This window comes from Suncus etruscus, chromosome 7 (assembly GCF_024139225.1).
Source record: "Suncus etruscus isolate mSunEtr1 chromosome 7, mSunEtr1.pri.cur, whole genome shotgun sequence".
Lineage (NCBI taxonomy): Eukaryota > Metazoa > Chordata > Mammalia > Eulipotyphla > Soricidae > Suncus > Suncus etruscus.
In genome coordinates, this window is record NC_064854.1 from 118,495,596 (window position 1) to 118,513,529 (window position 17,934).

Genomic DNA, 17,934 nt, shown 5'->3' on the forward strand with positions numbered 1-17,934 from the left:
AATGGTGGTGGAATGGTGGTGGTGGTGGAGTGGTGGGGTGGTGATGGTGGTGGTGAGATGGCTAGATTCTGTATAAACCATGGCTTATCTACTAGTCCCCATCCCTCTCTGAAATGTTCATTATGCTTTTGGACACCAGTGGTTTTGAAGATTAGAGTGCAACAAGCATCTTTAATATTTTCCCACAGGAAATTTTGAGATGTAGGGCTCTGATTGTCATTTGTATTCAGAAAGTCTGGTTTTCAGGAGTGGATGATCTGATTTTATTTTCCAAAAGAAACACAACTTCACTCAACAGAGTTCTTCCCAAGTGGACTCAAATACATTGTGGACACCTAGCACAGCATACTTTTGGATAGATCCTGGAGCTCTCTCAGAAGAGGGAGAGGAGCCAGGAATTGTGGATCCTGGCCAGTTTGGGTCTGTAGCCCTGAGTAGAGGAGAAAGCTGAGAAGCTAAAACTTTGTTGTATAAAAATAAAGCAAAAAATAAATGTAAAGTAAAGTAGTTTGGGGGCCAGAGCAATAGCACAGTAGTAGAGCATTTGCCTTGCACACAGCCTACCCAGGATGGACCCAGGTTTAATCCCTGTCATCTCAGATGGTCCTCTGAGCTTTCCAGGAGCCATTTCTGAGTGCAGAGCCAGTAATAACCCCTGAGCACCATCAGGTATGGCCCCAAAATCAAAACCAATAAAAGAAAATACAAGAAAAGAAAGATAAGAATCAGGTTTCTCCTTCCTTTTCTTGAAGGTGCTGGGGGTACCTGGGTGGAGGTGTTACCAAACCCATCAGATAGTCAACCCACCTATACACCTCAAGATCAAGCAAAGGATGGTCCAGGGAACTGGAAGGAATGGATTATTGGATATATTCATGTAAAAATACTCAGGGGTGTGGATACTGTTTCAGATATCAAGGTTCCCTGGCACCCTATCTTCTCAGACTCCGACTGTCGAGTCTGGCTCTAGTGATTTCTGATTATCACCAGATAGCAGTCTTGAAAAGAAAGTAGGATAGTGCAGGTACAGAGCTCAAGATGTATTCCCTATCCTGGTGATATAAAAACAGATGAACTGAATGAAATTCAAGGATACAAAGGAGGAACTAAGTTCTCCTTACTTGTTTGCAGCCCCAGTGAAGGCAACGAACTAATTACAAGGTTGTAGGAAGTGGTATGAATTAGGTTGTAGGAAGTGGCCTGAAATACTTGATGGGATGATTTGTTATCATTTCTAAAGATAATTAGAAGGTACAAGATTTTCTCAAGTTTGTGCCTGATAGAGAGAGAGAGAGTAATAGACCTGGTAAGTGAATATATCATTTAGGTCTGCTGACATTTCTCATAGGAAATAATGGTGGCAGGAATGGGGTCACTGACTTAGACTCTTCATGTCTGAGCGGTTCCTGGAAAGCCACTAAATAGATAGAGGTTGTAACGGATGAAAACAGTCTTTCACTCTTGTGTGTGTGTGTATGTGTGTGTGTGTGTGTGTGTGTGTGTGTGTGTGTGTGTATGTGTGTGTGTGTGTGTGTGTGTGTGCTTGAGGGAGTGGAGGCAGCAAAACTCACAAAGACACGTCTCATTAAGCCACACACTTGGCTTTACTCTTCAGCCCAAACACCAACCTCATTTGCATCCTTCCAGTCTTCCTAGGACAGAGCAGGGATTTATGACAAACGGCCTGTGACCTTACTTTCCCAGTCTTCTCCGTCCTTTCAGGACAGATTCCAGAACTTCACCAAGGCCCCCATATGAGACCAGCCCCAAGGTTTCAGCACAACAGACCTGCATGGCAGCTGCTCCAACCACCAGGCCCTCAGTGTGGCTGGTGTGGTGGCCTGAAGGACCACTTCCTGTGACCACAGGATCAAGGAAAGTGAAATGAGAACATGTCAATGCCTTCTCTTATGCATACTCTGAACGGTGAGTCCAAGGCTCATTGGCCATTAACTTCCTGGAATAAGAGACTCCACCTGAGCTCCTGGGAACCAAATTGGCAGGATTCTGAGGCCACGGGGAGAAACAGGAGAGGGAACAGGAGAGCAGGTCACGACTGGCTAACATTCTTAGTAGTGCTTGATTTACTCTCTGTTCTTACATGAAGCGCTCTATGGGGTTAACATGACTAGAAACAACTCATACCAAGTGTTTCTCAGAGATTCAAAATGGCTGCTAGGTTAGGAGGGAAGGGTGGGCACAAGGTGTTTCACACACACACACACACACACACACACACACACACACACACACACACATTCTTCTTCACTTGGAGCGAACATGGCAACTATTCTTACACCGGTACATTTCTGACTTGCAAAGAGACCTTGACAAATTAGTTCCAAATTACAGTAAGTAAGACATGCAATTCTTATTATTTTTATTTTCGAAAACAAGATCCCGAACAGCACCTGCTGCCCCAGAAAGAACCTAAGTCTACTTTCCAGGGGACTTGGATGGACGGAACCGGCCACAACACAACACAGAAGTTTCACACCGTCTTAGATCCATTCTTTAATTACAATCTGGCCCAACACAAACACCTCTTCCCCCCCTTCAGTGCAGTCACCGAAGTTTTAGCCAATCTGTGGCACCAATGACCCACCTCGCTCCCTAAACAGTTCTTTTGAACACACAACAAGTCTCAAATCAAGAAGTGACATGAAGAAGCGGGGATCTGGGCTCAGCCCCAATACTGGCCCAGTAGCGGGGCCTGGCTCCCTTTCTGGCAGGAACAACTAATTCTAAATTCTCACCCGTGTCCGGACGTGCCCTCCGTGGCCCTAACAGCCCACCCCAAGGTGGGGCGAGGCGCATATGCCAGCAGCCTGCTGCTACCTGGTGCTTCCATTTTTGTTTTTTCCATTTGCCAAGTCCTGGAGGGCCACAAGGGCTTGGCGCACCAGGGAGCGGTGCCCTGGGGTGGGGAAGTGGATAGGTGGGGGGCACCTAATTTCCTTTCCGGGACCCGAGTGAGAAGGTGGTGAGTGGCTAAGGGAGGGAAAATCTCCCCACTTGGTGCACCCCGTCTGGGTGCCCCTCTCTCCACCAAGAACATCCAGGTAAAGTCCTGGAAAGCCAGGCGCGCGCCCTTGGAAGAGTTAACCAAGTTTCTGCTCCTACAGCTTCCAATTCGGTTCAAACCGGGTTCCAGATCCAGATTAGGGGGCTCAGAGCTCGAGGACACTCCCCTGGGCCTCTCCGTGCGCACAGGGCAGGGCGAAGTAGCCAGGAAGGAATGAATCCAGGAGAGCGCGGCCGCTGCGCCCCACGCCCGGTACCGTGCGCCCCAAGCCGGGAGGTTGCCCAGAGCTTGCGCCCTCGGTGCATTGGCACAAGTCGGCCCATTCAGACTCTGTCCCTTCATATTCTGTATCCCCAAGGTCCCTCTCCTCCTGGTCCCAGCTAGGGGTACTCACCAGCTCCCCGGGGCAGTTGCGCAGCGCCCAGATACAGCAGTAGCAGCAGCAGCGCGGTGGGGACCCCGCATTCCAGATGGGCCATGGTTCAGGGGGACGCGACGATGGCCCCTGGCTCCGGGAGGCGGCCACAGGGGCCCGAACCTGGCACCCTGCGCGCGGGCGGCAGGCGCGGCTCCACCCAGTGTCTCCGGAGCCACAGTAGCCCAGGCTAGTCTCCTCCTTCTCCTCTCTCTCCCCTCCTACCCTTCCAGCTCCGCACCCGCCTCTTCCCGCCCAGGGTGCTGGGACTGGTGCCCCTTCCTTCCCAGCCGAGTTCTCCAGCTCCAGGTTGAGGGAGATCCAAGCTTTGGGTCTAGGGGACAAAGGTCCTTCTTTGGGAGGGCACACACAGTCTTTCCTGCAGCTGCCTTGGGTGGAGGATTCTTTCCTATGGGATCACCCAAGCCCTTCTTGATTCCTCTTCTCGCTTCCTCCTAAATTACCTATCTCGTGTATAGGGGTGCCCTGTACTTAGTTTTATTTATTTATTTTTAAAATCTTTATTTTGATCATAGTGGCTTACATTATCTTTCACATGAGTATTTTAGGTACATATTAACATTGAATCAGGGGAATACCCATCACCAAATTTGTCCTCCCCCCTTCCCCGTTCCCTTTCTGCAACCCATATCCCCCCACCATCACCCCCCAGGCTGCTAAGGTAGGAGGTCCCCTCTTTGTCTAGCTTACTATCAGTGATCATACATCTCTTTGGTCCTGGTGCCCTCCCTTGTTTCTCCCTCTTATTTGAGAGGCTAACCTAGATAAATCGAGTTATGTGGTTTTGTTTGAGGGAAAGAAAGGCAATAGAATGGGGTAAAGATTAAGCAAAAAAATTTAATTAATTAATAAAATATGCTGAAAATGGGTGGAGTCCTTCTAGTGGCTATCAGCCTCAGTTTGAGAGAGGACTTGAAAAAGGTAACTGAAACACCATAACAATACAAAAATAAATGTCAAATTAAATATCCAGTGAGCCCTAGAGCAATAAAGAGAAACACCACACAATAGTCTCAGTTCTGAATTCAAATCATGCTGGAATGCAAAAAGAAAGAGAAAGATAAGATAAAATAATATAAAATAAAAAAGGAGACATCAACTTCAATATCTATACCGAAATAAAGACGTCAAAAAAAAACAGTCAATCAATCAATACAATATGTATGCGGAAAAATGATTATTTTGTGCTTTTTTTCTCTTTTTCCCCCTGCAGAGGCACAGTAATTATTGGGAATATTGTAGAAGGAATAGTTTTATTTATTTTTATTTTGGATTTATTTATTTATTTTTGGCCACACCCGGTGACGCTCAGGGTTTACTCCTGGCTATGCCTCAGAAATCCCTCCTGGCTTGGGGGACCCTATGGGATGCCTGGGGATCAAACCTAGGTCTCTCCCTTGATCAGCTGTGTGCAAGGCAAATGCCCTACTGCTGTGGTGTCTCTCTGGCACCTGCCCTGCACTTAAAACTTGTATGTCAGGGTAGGAGGGATAGGATGCATGCTGGGGACAGGGGTAAAGAGGGAGGACAACACGGGTGATGGGAATGGCCCTTAATTGACTGTCACTATGTAGCTTAAAAAGAACTGTGAAAGACTTGTAATTCACATTGGTCACAACAAAAATTATTTAAACACACACACAGACACACACACAAAATGGGGCTGAAGAGATGGTGCAGTGGTAGGGCATTTGCCTTGCATGCTGCTAACCCAGGACAGACTGTGGTTCGATCCCCAAGCGTCCTATATGGTCCCCCAAGCCAAGAAAGATTTCTGAGCGCATAGCCAGGAGTTACCCCTGAGCGTCACCACGGGTGACCCCAAATAATATATATATATGTATATATATGTATATATATACATATATATATATATAAAATAAAAAACCCAAAACAAAAACCCTGTATGACTGGCTGTTGTTAGCATAATTGTGAGCTTTGCAATAGATGCTGAAAAAGTCTGCTGCATTTCTGATTCTTTTTTGTTGTTGTTTGTTTTTGTTTTTGGGCCACACTCATTGACGCTCAGGGGTTACTTCTTGATATGTGCTCAGAAATCACTCCTGGCCCGGAGAGATAGCACAGTGGCGTTTGCCTTGCAAGCAGCTGATCCAGGACCAAAGGTGGTTGGTTCGAATCCCGGTGTCCCATATGGTCCCCCGTGCCTGCCAGGAGCTATTTCTGAGCAGACAGCCAGGAGTGGCCCCTGAGCACCGCCGGGTGTGGCCCAAAAAACAAAAAACAAAACAAAAAAAAAAGAAATCACTCCTGGCTTGGAGGGCCATATGGGACGCCAGGGATGTCGAATGGCAGTCCATTCTAGGCTAGCACTTGCAAGGCAGACGCCTTACCTCTAGTGCCACTGTTCGGCCCCACATTTCTGATTCTTAACAGCAAGCAACACTGGCACGGTCCTGATGGAGCAGATTTGCTGAGTTAGATCATCTGTCCTAAGTGGTGACTGGAAGTTTAGAGATTTAGATGCAGGACTGGACAGTACAAGAAGGATTTTGAAAAATGAAGACATGAGTGAATGAAAGTAATGAATGAATGAGTGAGTGAGTGCATGAATAAATGCATGAGAATGAATGACTAAATGAACATAAATGAGTGACTTATGGAGTGAAATAAATGTATGAAGCTGGAAAGGATAGGAAAGGAACCTAAACAGGTTATCCTCCTTTAGGGGTTGAAAGGGGGTGTTAGGTGGCATGGGGGGTCCATGTGGCCCCCAACTACTCCCCAAAACAAAGACCAAATAAGATGCTCATGGTCACTATTAGGGCAATGCCAATCAAAGTGAGATATCACTGCATGATTCTCCTGAGTGCTGTCAGGTCCTGGTATAAAACCATCCAGCCTGGTTGGCAAGGGTGCAGGGAAAAGGAAACCCTCAGTAACTGTTGGTGGAATTGTAAACTGATTTTGTCTATGATTTGGAACATAGTATGAAGATTTCTCAAGAGATTATAAAACTAAACATATAGAATGCAGCAATTTTATGCCGTGTATTTATCCCAAGACCACAAAAAGATAACTGCACACCAACATTCATTGCAGTGCTATTTAAAATTATCCCAGATATGGAAACAGTTCAACAACAAATGAGTGGACAAAGAAACTGTGAGACATTTATTTCATGTACTATAATGTAGTACAATAAGGGAAAATATTATAGTTGGTAAGGTGCTTGCTTGAATGTAGATGAGCTGGGTTCAATCTCTAGCATCTGATATGGTCCCCAAATACTGCCAGGAGTAATTCATGAGTGTAGAGTCAGGAGTGACCCCTGAGCACTACTGGGTGTGGTCCTCCAAACAAAATAATAATAATCATAAACTTAAGAAGATTTTCAGGTATAGATAGACATCAAGTATGAAAATAACTATTTGTCTTGAATAAGAAAATAAATTGCAACAGATTGCAGTTTGTTATTAAAAATTTTCAAGGCATTAAAAGATGGCTGAGTGATTAAAATGCAAGTCTTGTAAATGTGAAGCAGAGTTGACCTGGATTTTATGCAGTCATCCCAATATGAACCCCCAAACTCTATGGAATGATTCCCAAGCACAGAACCAGGAGTGAGCCCTGAGTTCAGCAGGCTGTAGCCCCAATGCTCCCCACTTCCCCACCAAAAGTAGAGCAGAGATTTCTTTCCCTTGTTGCCCTTTGCAGAGTGGCTGTTTGTCACCCTTGTGCCATTTCCAGCCCCATGGCAAGCAGGTGGGTGTGTGAGCACTGCTGCTAGTTGGAACAAATTTTGATGAACGTCATAACTAAAAAAAAGATGCCAAAGCACTACAAGCAGGAGTGCAAAACCAGAAAGCACTGTGACCAGAATATGCATAAATTACACAACTAAAGAATTGGCCTATGGCAAGTACCAAAACAGAGTGTCACCAAGAGGGATAACCCAGCATACATATGGCTCAGATCACATCAACAACATTAGGAGAGAGAAGGAAAGAAGTGTGTGTGTGTGTGTGTGTGTGTGTGTGTGTGTGTGTGTGTGTGTGTGTGTAAAGTATATCAAATCCAGAGCAATAGCATGGTCTCTTTACTTTTAACAGACCAGTCCAATGCTATGTAATTTATTTCTTCTGGCCATTTTGTTTCCTAGATTCTTCAGGAATGGCCAAAATTCATCATGACAACATGCTTCAGAGAAGGGAAAAATATAGTCTTGATTTATTAGAAATACTGAAAACATTGAAGTTCACAAATGTAAGTCTCATAATTCAATTGTGGAAATAAGCACCAAAAAGCAGTGAAAAACCAAGCAACATGCCTCGAGAAGTAGGATAACATTATTATAGTTCATGTTAGCAGACTGAGTCAAGCTCATGTTCCAGAACTGGTTTCAGAACAAAGGCAACAGCTCTGTTGTATAGAATATCTGAGGAACGTTGAGGTATTTTTCAGGAGATTACAGAATTACCAAGCAGGTTGTTTTGCAGAGTCTGGACCAACTTAAGGAGATGAACACATTTGGCATACATTCCCATGTTACCAAGGTTACAAAGTGAGACTTTGACCATCTCAAGGACCTTTGGAATGTGCTCCATGGTTATATTATATCTTCTAGACTCAGCTGCCCTTGACAGGTCTGCTTGAAGTTAGCCTGTTTGAAATACGTATGGGCAGGAGTCTTTTCCCCTCATCATTCATAGAACCACCCACTATATGTCTATCCACTTTTTTCAATGTCATTTGTTGAAGAGGTTTCCTTGCTCCACTTTATGCACTCAGCTCCTCTGTCATAGATAAACTGTCCATTAATGTTAGGGTTTACTTATGGGCTCTCAATTCTGTTCCATTGGTCTACAAATATATGATTTATTCCAGTAGCACACAGTTTGGATTCATAGAGTTTTATAATATAGTTCAAAGAAGAAATATCTTCTTTTATTTATTTTTGTTTAATCTTCTTTTGCTTCTCAAAGTTGTTTTGATTCAGGGAGAATCACTAGAGGCATATGTCTCAGATAAACAAGACATATTACAAATTCTGTTTGTATGATTCAATCCTACTAGAGATCAAAATAGTGTGCTGTGTTTATAACTGTGTAGACATTGATTTCTGAAAACAAGGACTTATTTTTTGACAAGGCAGGAGGAGAATTGAATGTTACAGTTTTAGTTTTAGTTCTGATATTTGGAAGAAGTTTCTGCAGACTAGCTTAGACTCTGACATATTCTTCCTGAGTTCTTCTATATTCTTTAGAGTTTTGGCTGCAGACACTGCAGATCAAACTCACACGTGACACCTCCTCTGTTTGTCTTCTTTTTGTCTCCTCCCCCCGTGAAGCAATGAATCAGAAGAGCAGTCCTGAAAGTCACTACTATCTTGGGAGGAGCCAAGTACACACAAAAACAGTTTTATGAACATGTCCATATAGTTCACTTAATTCCATTTGTTGTTTCTCCAACTCGGCTTCCACTGAATCAGATCATCAAATGCCAACAGACGATATTGCATTGTAAAGGGCAAAGAGTGAGAGGGAACAACAACAACAACAAATCAAAGAGGAGAATGTTTTCTTTGGGGGGCCAAAATCTTCACAAAGCTCCTCTAAAGCATGACCAGCTAGTTCCCTTGGAAGGGGCTGCATGAAACTTTCTTGTATTTCATGCTGCATTTGCCTCTGGACCCAGGAAGCACAAGATCCCTCTCAGAGACAGATAAAAATTCAGTGGGAGGGATGTACACATTCCTGGAGTCTGGAACCCCAACAAGGTATAAAATGTAAGGCCAAGGATGCAGAGAATTCTTCCTGAGTGAACAGAAGGGCTAAAGAATGTCAAGCAGAACAGCTTATTTCACTGTTGGAACCCTCAAATAGCAACTGTGTAGGGTTGAAATGTTGTACCCTCCACACCTCAGACCTATGTTTTCTGGGTGCACTAAAGTTACACAAGCTGTACAAGCAGAGACAAGCTGCTTGTACTGCAGGGTGGCTCACCTGCCTTGAACCTACCTGGATTTGACAACAAAGAAAAAGAACTCTTTTTATTTTCATTTATTTAGTTATTTGGTTTTGGGGTCATGTCTCTCAGTTCTCAGGGCTTATTCCTGGTGCTGTGCTTAGGGATCACTTGTGATATTAGGGATCAATATCCCTAGGGGATATTATAGGCATTCATTAATATATTATTATAGGATTAATGTCCCTACATTATCCCTAGTTTATTTCCTCTTTCTCCTCCATTCCACATTTTCTTTGACATTTTTATTTCTATAACCCAAGGCCAAAGGTTTGCCCTTATTGATACTTTTTGAGTAGATCTCTTACTGGTGTTGAAAGGTATTTAAAGGGAAGCAAGGTAAATGGAGCTGGGGATTAACTGAGATTGGCTGCATTCAAGGTAAGTACCTTAACTTCTGTGCTATCTTTCCAGGCCCCAATATTCTCTCTTTCTAATTTTGGTCCTTGGACCACACTGAACAGTGATCAGGGATTAGTTCTGGCACTATGCTCAAGGATCATTCCTAGGAGTGATGTTTGGGGACCATATGCAGTTCTAGTGGTGGAACTACCATTAGCAATGTGCAAGGCAGTATCTTAACCATTGTACTATCCCTCTCCCATCTCCAAACTTCTCTGTTAAAAACTTCTGTGATTTGGAATTTCTAGAACTTGTCACTGAATTTTTTTTAAAAAAAGTTTTTTTTAAAACTTATGGTATATTCTACTTCCCATTGTCCCTTAATAGAGTAATTTTGGGGATTGATTTTAATGCTTTTGGAACACACGCATACAACATCATTGGTTCTTATTCATCTTTATACTTTTTATCAATTTTAAAAATTAATTTATTAAGTTTATTAATTTTATAATTATCTTGCTTCTGATGTGTCCAAGTCTCTTGATTAATGTCCCTATATTATTACTCGTTTATCTCCTTTTTGTCTCCCTTCATTCCACATTTTCTTCCCCTCCTCCCCCACCCACAGCATGTATTTGAGAAAGGCATTCTATTTCTCTCACTCATTACCATTGTCATGATAGTTGTTAGTATAGTTATTTCTCTAACTGCACTCACTACTATTTGTGTTAAGCTTCATATCAAGGGCTGGTCCTTCTAGTCCTCATCTCTCTTGTCTCTGGGTATTATTACAATACTATCTTTTATTTTTCTTAAAACACATAGATGAGTGAGACTATTCTGCGTCTATCTCTCTCCCTCTGACTTTTTTTTGGTTTTTGGGTCACACCCAGCCGTGCTCAGGGGTTACTCCTGGCTCTATGCTCAGAAATTGCTCCTGGCAGGCTCAGGGGACCATATGGGATGCTGAGATTTAAACCACCAACCTTCTGCATGCAAGGCAAATGCTTTACCTCCATGCTATCTCTATGGCCCCTCCCTCAGACTTATTTAACTCAGCATAATAATTTCCATGTCCATCCATGTATAGGAAAATTTCATTACTTCATTTTCCTGGCTGCATAGAATTCCACTGTGTATATGTACCACAAGTTCTTTAGCCATTCACCTGTTGTCAGGTATCTGGGTTGTTTCCAGATTCTGGCTATTGTAAACAGTGCTTCAATGAATATAGGTGTGAAGAAGATATTTTTGTATTGAGTTTTTGTGTTCCAATGAATATAGGTGTGAAGAAGGTATTTTTGTATTGAGTTTTTGTGTTCCAAGGATATATACCTAGGAGTGGTATAGCTGGATCGTATAGGAGCTTAATTTCCAGTTGTTTGAGGAATATCTATACTGTTTTTCATAAAGGCTGGATTAGACAGCATTTCCACTGGAAGTGAATGTGAATTCTTTTCTCCCCACATCCATGCCAGCACAGATTGTTCTTGTTTTTTTTTTTTTTTTTGTGATGTTTGCTAGTCTCTGTGGCATGAGATGGAACCTCATTGTTGTTTTGATTTGCATCTCTCTAGAGATTAGTGATGTGAAGCACTTTTTCTTTTTCTTTTTTTGGGTTTTTGGGTCACATCCAGCAGCACTCAAGGGTTACTCCTGGCTCTATGCTCAGAAATCGCTCCTGGCAGGCTTGGGGGACCATATGGGATGCCGGGATTTGACTCACTGACCTTCTGCATATGAGGCAAACACACTATCTCCATGCTATCTTTCCAGCCCCTGTGAAGCACTTTTTCGGTTTTTTTGGGCCACACCCGGCGTTGCTCAGGGGTTACTCCTGGCTGTCTGCTCAGAAATAGCTCCTGGCAGGCACGGGGGACCATATGGGACACCGGGATTCGAACCAACCACCTTTGGTCCTGGATAGGCTGCTTGCAAGGCAAACGCCGCTGGTGAAGCACTTTTTCATGCGCCTTTAGATCATTTGTATTTTTTCTTTTTGAGGATGTGTCTGTTCATTTCTTCTCTCCACTTTTTGATGGGGTTAGATTTTTTCTTGTTAAGTTCTGTCAGTACCTTGTATATCTTAGAAATTAGACCTTATATGATGGGTATTGGGTGAACAGTTTCTTCATTCTGTGGGTGGCCTTTGTATTCTAGTCACTATTTTCTTCCAGGTGCAGAAGCTTCTTAGTTTAATATAGTCCCATTTGTTTATCTCTGCTTTCACTTGTTTGGACAATGACGTTTCCTCCTTGAAAATACCTTTAGTCTCAATGTCATGGAGTGCTTTATCTATGTTTGATTTATTATAACTTATGATTTCGGGTCTGATAGCAAGGTCTTTAATCCATTTGAATTTGGCCTTTGTGCATGGTGTTAGATGGAGGTCCAAGTTTGCTTTTTCGCATGTGGCAAAGACCAGTTGTCCCAACACCACTTTTTGAAGAGGCTTTCCCTACTCCATTTTGTGTTTCTTTTTTTTTTTTTTTTTTTTTTTGTGGTTTTTGGGTCACACCCGGCAGTGCTCAGGGGTTACTCCTGGCTCCATGCTCAGAAATTGCTCCTGGCAGGCACGGGGGACCATATGGGACGCTGGGATTCGAACCAATGACCTCTTGCATGAAAGGCAAACGCCTTACCTCCATGCTATCTCTCCAGCCCCCATTTTGTGTTTCTTACCCCTTTATCAAAGATTAATTGGTTGTATGTCTGGGGCATTCTCTGAGTACTCACGTCTATTCCTTTGATCTTTATTCCAGTACCATGCTGTTTTAATGACTATTGCTTTGTAGTACAATTTAAAGTTGGGAAAAGTGATGCCTCTTATCTTCTTTTTGTTTCTTTAGCTATTTGTGGGTGTTTATTGTTTCAAATGAATTTCAGGAGTGTTTGGTCCACGTCTTTGGAGAATGTCATGGGTATCCTTAGAGGAATTATGTTAAATCTGTATAACGCTTTGAGGAGTATTGCCATTTTAATGATGTTAATCCTTCAAATTCATGAACAGGGTAAGTGTCTCCATCTCCTTGTGTCCTATTTTATTTCTTGTGTTTTGTAGTTTTCTTTGTATAGATCCTTCACCTCTTTAGTTAAATTGACTCTAAGGTATTTAAGTTTCTGTGGCATTAATGTGAATGAGATTTTTTTATACTTGTGTTTTTTAATACTTTTTAAAGTTTTTATTTATTTATTTATTTATTTATTTATTTATTTATTTATTTATTTTGTTTTTGGTTCACATCCGACAGCGCTCAGGGGTTACTCCTGGCTCTATGCTCAGAAATCACTCCTGGCAGGCTCGGGGGACCATATGGGATGCCAGGATTCAAACCACCATCCTTCTGCATGCGAGGCAAACTCTCCATTTTATCTCTCCAGCTCCAAGAGATTGTTTTTTTTTTTAATGTCCATTTCTTCTCTATCATTATTTTGTATAAGAAGGCCATTGCTTTTTGCATGTTAATTTTGTAGCCTGCTACTTTGCTATATGAATTTATTGTTTCTAAAAGCTTTTTGATAGTCTTTAGGATTTTCTAAATATAGTAGCATGTCATCTGCAAACAGTGAGAACTTGATTTTTTTTTTTCCTATCTGGATGCCCATGATATTTTTTTCTTGCCTGGTTGCTATGACAAGTACTTCCAGTACTATGTTGAATAGGAATGGCAAGATGGGGCAACCTTGCCTTGTGCCAGATCTTAGGGGACAGACTTTCAGTTTTTCCCCATTGAGTATAATATTTGCCATTGGTTTGTGGTAGATGGCCTTGACTATATTGAGAACAGTTCCTTCCATTCCCATCTTGTTGAGAGTTTTTTTTTTTACCATTAATGGAAGTTGAACCTTATCAATGCTTTTTCTGCATCTATTGATATGATCATATGGTTTTTATTTTTTCCTTTGTTGATATGGTGTATTATATTGATCAATTTATGTATGTTAAACTACCCTTTCATTCCTGGAATGAAACTTACTTGGTCATGATATAGTATGGCCTTCTTGATGAGGTATTGGATCCTATTTGCTAGGATTTTGTTGAGGATCTTTATATCTGTGTTCATCAAGAATATTGGTCTGTAGCTTTCATTTTTTTGCAGTGTCTCTGTCTGGTTTTGGTATCAGGGTGATGTTAGCTTCATAGAAACTATTTGGGAGTGTTTCTGCTTCTTCAATTTTCTAAAAGAATCTGAAAAGTGTTGGTAGTAGTTTCTCTTGAAAGGTTAGAAAAAAATTGTTAGTGAATCTATCTAGGCCTGCACTTTTGTTTTTTGGAAGACTTTTGATTACCATTCTCATTTCCTCCATAGTGATGGGTCTGTTTAGATATGCTAGATCATCCTGGTTTAACCATGGAAGATTGTAGAAGTCCAAGAATTTATCCATTTCTTCCAAGTTCTTGTGTTTCATGGCATAGAGTTTTTCAAAGTAGTCTCTGATTACCCTTTGAATCTCTTTTATATTTAAGTGATCTCCTTTTTATTTCTAATTCATTTTATTAAGTTTCTCACTCTCCCTTTTTTGGTGAATTTTGCTAATGGTTTATTGATCTCACTGGTTTTTTCAAAGAACCAAGTTTTGCTTTCATTGATCTTTTGAATTGTTCTTTGATTTTCCTCTTCATTAATTTCTTCTCTAAGATTTGTTATTTACTTTTGCCTGTCTATTTTGGATCATTTTGTTGATTACTTTCTAATTTTTTTATATGTGTCATTAATTTATTCATGTAGGCCCCTTCTTCCCTCCTGATATGTGCTTTCAAAGCTGCAAATTTTCCTCTTAGTACTGCTTTTTCAGTGTCCCACAAATTCTGGTAATTTATGTCTTCATTCTCATTTGTTTTCAGGAATCTTTTGATTTCATCTCTGATCCACTGATTGTTCAGTAGTGAGCTGTTAAATTTCCAGGTGTTAAAGTTTTTCTTCTGTTTGTAGTTCACTTCTAATTTCAGTGCATTGTGATCTGAGAAGAAAGTTTATACAATTTCTATCCTCTTGATTTTATGAAGATATGTTTTACGGACCAGCATGTGGTCTATCCTAGAGAATGACCCATGCGCACTGGAGAAAAATGTATATCTAGTTTCTAGGGGTGGAGAGCCCTGTATATATATGTGTGTGTATATATATATATATATATGTATATATATATATTTACTAGTTCACTTTCTTCTATTTCTCCTTTTAGAGCTAGTATATTCTTGTTAGGTTTTATCTGGGTTGATCTATCAAAGGGTGACAGGGCGGTGTTGAGATCTCTCACTATTGTTGTGTTGTTATCAATGTCTTCTTTCAGATTTGTCAATAATTGTTTTAAATATTCTGCTGGTCCCTTGTTGAAAATGTATATGTTTATGTGTGATTCTTTACTGTTGTACATATCTCTTTATTATTATGAAATGTTCATTTTTGAGCTTTATAACTTTTAAAAGTCTAAAGTTTGTGTCATCTAATATTAATATGGTTACCCCAGCTATTTTTAAGGGAGTTATTTGCTTGAATGTTTGTAATCCAACCTTTGATTTTGAGTCCATGTTTGTTCAATTCATATGTTCTTCTTATAGGCAGCAAAATGTTGGGTTCATCTTTTTGATCCACTTTCCACTCTGTGTCCCTTAACTGGTGCATTCAGTCCATTGACATTGAGAAAGATAATTGCCATGGGATTTAGTTTCATCTTTGTGTAGGAGTTTGGTATGTCTGTTGGTCTGTCTTGTCTTAAAGTAGACTTTTAAGTTTGTCTTTTAAGGTTGGTTTTGAGTCTATAAAGCTCCTGAGCTGTTATTTATCCATGAAGCTATGTATATTTCCTTCAAACCTGAAAGTGAATCTGGCTGGGTGCAGTATTTTAGGTGAAGCATTTATTCCGTTGAGTTTTGTCACTATATCCCACTACTGCTTTTTGACTGTTTTGACTGTTGATTCTTCCTGGGGATTTTCTTCCTGGGTCTTAGGACTCCAATGATTCTTATGTTTTTTTTTTCTGTTGAGTTTATCAAAGACTTCTATTTTAATTCTATTTTCATCTGTTCTCTAGGAGATTGGTTGAGGTTTGATTCCCACCAAGCTCCCAGACAGGAAAGGTAGTTCTCATTTTCCTGTCTGATTAGGACAAGGGGAACAGTTCCAGTTGTAGAGACTTGCAGAAAATAATTCACACAGTGGGGGCCGGTGAGGTGGCACTAGAGATAAGGTGTCTGCCTTGCAAGCAATCGCCAAGGAAGGACCATGGTTCAATCCCCCGGCGTCCCATATGGTCCCCCCAAGCCAGGGGCAATTTCTGAGCATTTAGCCAGGAGTAACCCCTGAGCATCAATTGGGTGTGGCCCCAAAAACTAAGAAAAAAATCACACAGTGAAGAGTTATAAGAATGTGTTCAGGAAACCCAGTGCTCAAGCAAGGAATTCAAACCACCCAAGCAAGGACTTCAAACCACTCAAACTTTCTGCTCCTAAGCTGGAGTGAAGTTTAGTGGAAGAAGACCAAAGAATGAGCCCTTGCTTTCCTCAGACCCTTGCTTTTATTGACAAGAATCAGGTCCCACCCTAGGATGGGAGAATACCAAGTAAGGGATAATTCAGTATATTATCACCAGATCACACCCTGGGGTGGAGTACAATTATTGATTAGGGTACTACCAGTAACCCAACAATTTGTTCACATTCTTTAAGGATTTTTTGCCATTGTCTAATCATTTGTTTTAAGGCTCTTTTCCAGTTTCTTTGGTTGTATGGAGTTGTTATGCATCTCGTCTTCCAGTTCACTTATTTGGTCCTCAGCTGCTGTTACTCTGTTGGATAGGCTTTCCAGTGAGGTTTTTATTTTGCCTACCACATTTTTCAGTCCTGTTATTTCAATTTGGAGTTTTCTTACTTCTATTTTCATATACTCTTGATTCTTATTTGTGGTTCGTTCAGCTCAGTCTATGCTTCCTTTGAGTTTTATGAACATCCTCCATCTTTCTTCTCTAAACTTCTTATCTGAGAGGCTAAATAGATGGCTGACACTTTTTGGGACATCAGAGCTGCCATCTTCATTCTCTATGCATGATGTTGGCCTGTGTTGTTTCCCCATGGTGTGATGTTTTCTGTAGTATGATGTGTTGTGCTAGGATTTATTGACTAGGAGATGGGCGCAGCCAAGGAGTGAAGCAGAGCAGTTGAGCTCCTCTGACTCCACCCTTCCTGGGCAGTGCCAATTTTGCTGGCAGGTATTTAAAGGAAAGTAGATGAAAGCAATTTTCTGCAGAAAGGAATAATTCAGCTACATTTTTTTTAGTTTTTTGTTGTTGTTGTTGTTTGTTTTATTGTTTTTGGGTCACGCCCTGCGGAATTCAAGAGTTACTCATGGCTCTGTGCTCAAAAGTAGCTCCTGGCAGGCATGGAGAAACCATATAGAATGTCAGGATTCAAATCACCATCTGTCTTAGATTAGCTGCCTGTAAGGCAAACTCCCTACTGATGTGCCCCCTAGTTCAGCTACTTTTATATGTATTGAGTCCAGAGTTTCTGAACTCAAATACAGCCTCTGCAACTTAATGATATGCAACTCCTCCCATCTCTATGTGCCTCAGTCTCCTCACTCATGAACCAGAACTAGTAGCGCTCCTGTATAAGGTGTAAAAGCAACTGAGATGACACATATGAGTAGCTAAATTCGGTCCAGTGAACATTCCTGAGTAAACAGACAACTAAATTGGCAGGAATTGTCTTTGCCAGTGGGTCAGCTGAAAGGAGGGATCATCAGCATTGCAGAGTTTGGGAACGTGGGAGGCAGAAGGAAGAGTCTGGAAAGAAGCCCAAAGACAAATTTCTATATGATTTCATTCAAGCAAGAAAGTGTCGGCTCCCCAAGGCAGGAAGTTGCCTTTGTTTTACTCATGTAAATGTTCCTATTGCACTCAGGAACATGGTTCAGCAGATAGTCAGGGCTCAGCATTTAATTGGAGAATGAATGGATCCACCTAGCTCTGAATGTAGGAGTTCCTTGAGTCAGCTCAGGCAGCTAAGGTAGCTGCCTGAAACTTGGGACCAGAAGAACGCAGTTTATTTTCAAAAGGGGTGGGGCGTCTAGCTTCCAGAACAAGGCCTCGGGGCCCACACCAGGTGTTTGGCACGGTCACCTCCTGCCCTTTCCCTGTGGAACTA

General features: G+C 41.6%; 1 protein-coding gene across 1 annotated transcript in view; it reads right to left on the minus strand.

The window, feature by feature from the left end:
* The window catches only part of CDCP1 (CUB domain containing protein 1), a 56,442-nt gene extending 52,938 nt beyond the window's left edge, over positions 1–3,504 (minus strand). Inside the window, 4 exon segments of the mRNA XM_049777680.1 lie at positions 1,122–1,234; positions 1,697–1,856; positions 3,016–3,312; positions 3,420–3,504. Coding sequence (XP_049633637.1) covers positions 1,122–1,234; positions 1,697–1,856; positions 3,016–3,312; positions 3,420–3,504 — 655 coding nt within the window.
* Positions 3,505–17,934: the final 14,430 nt, after the last annotated feature.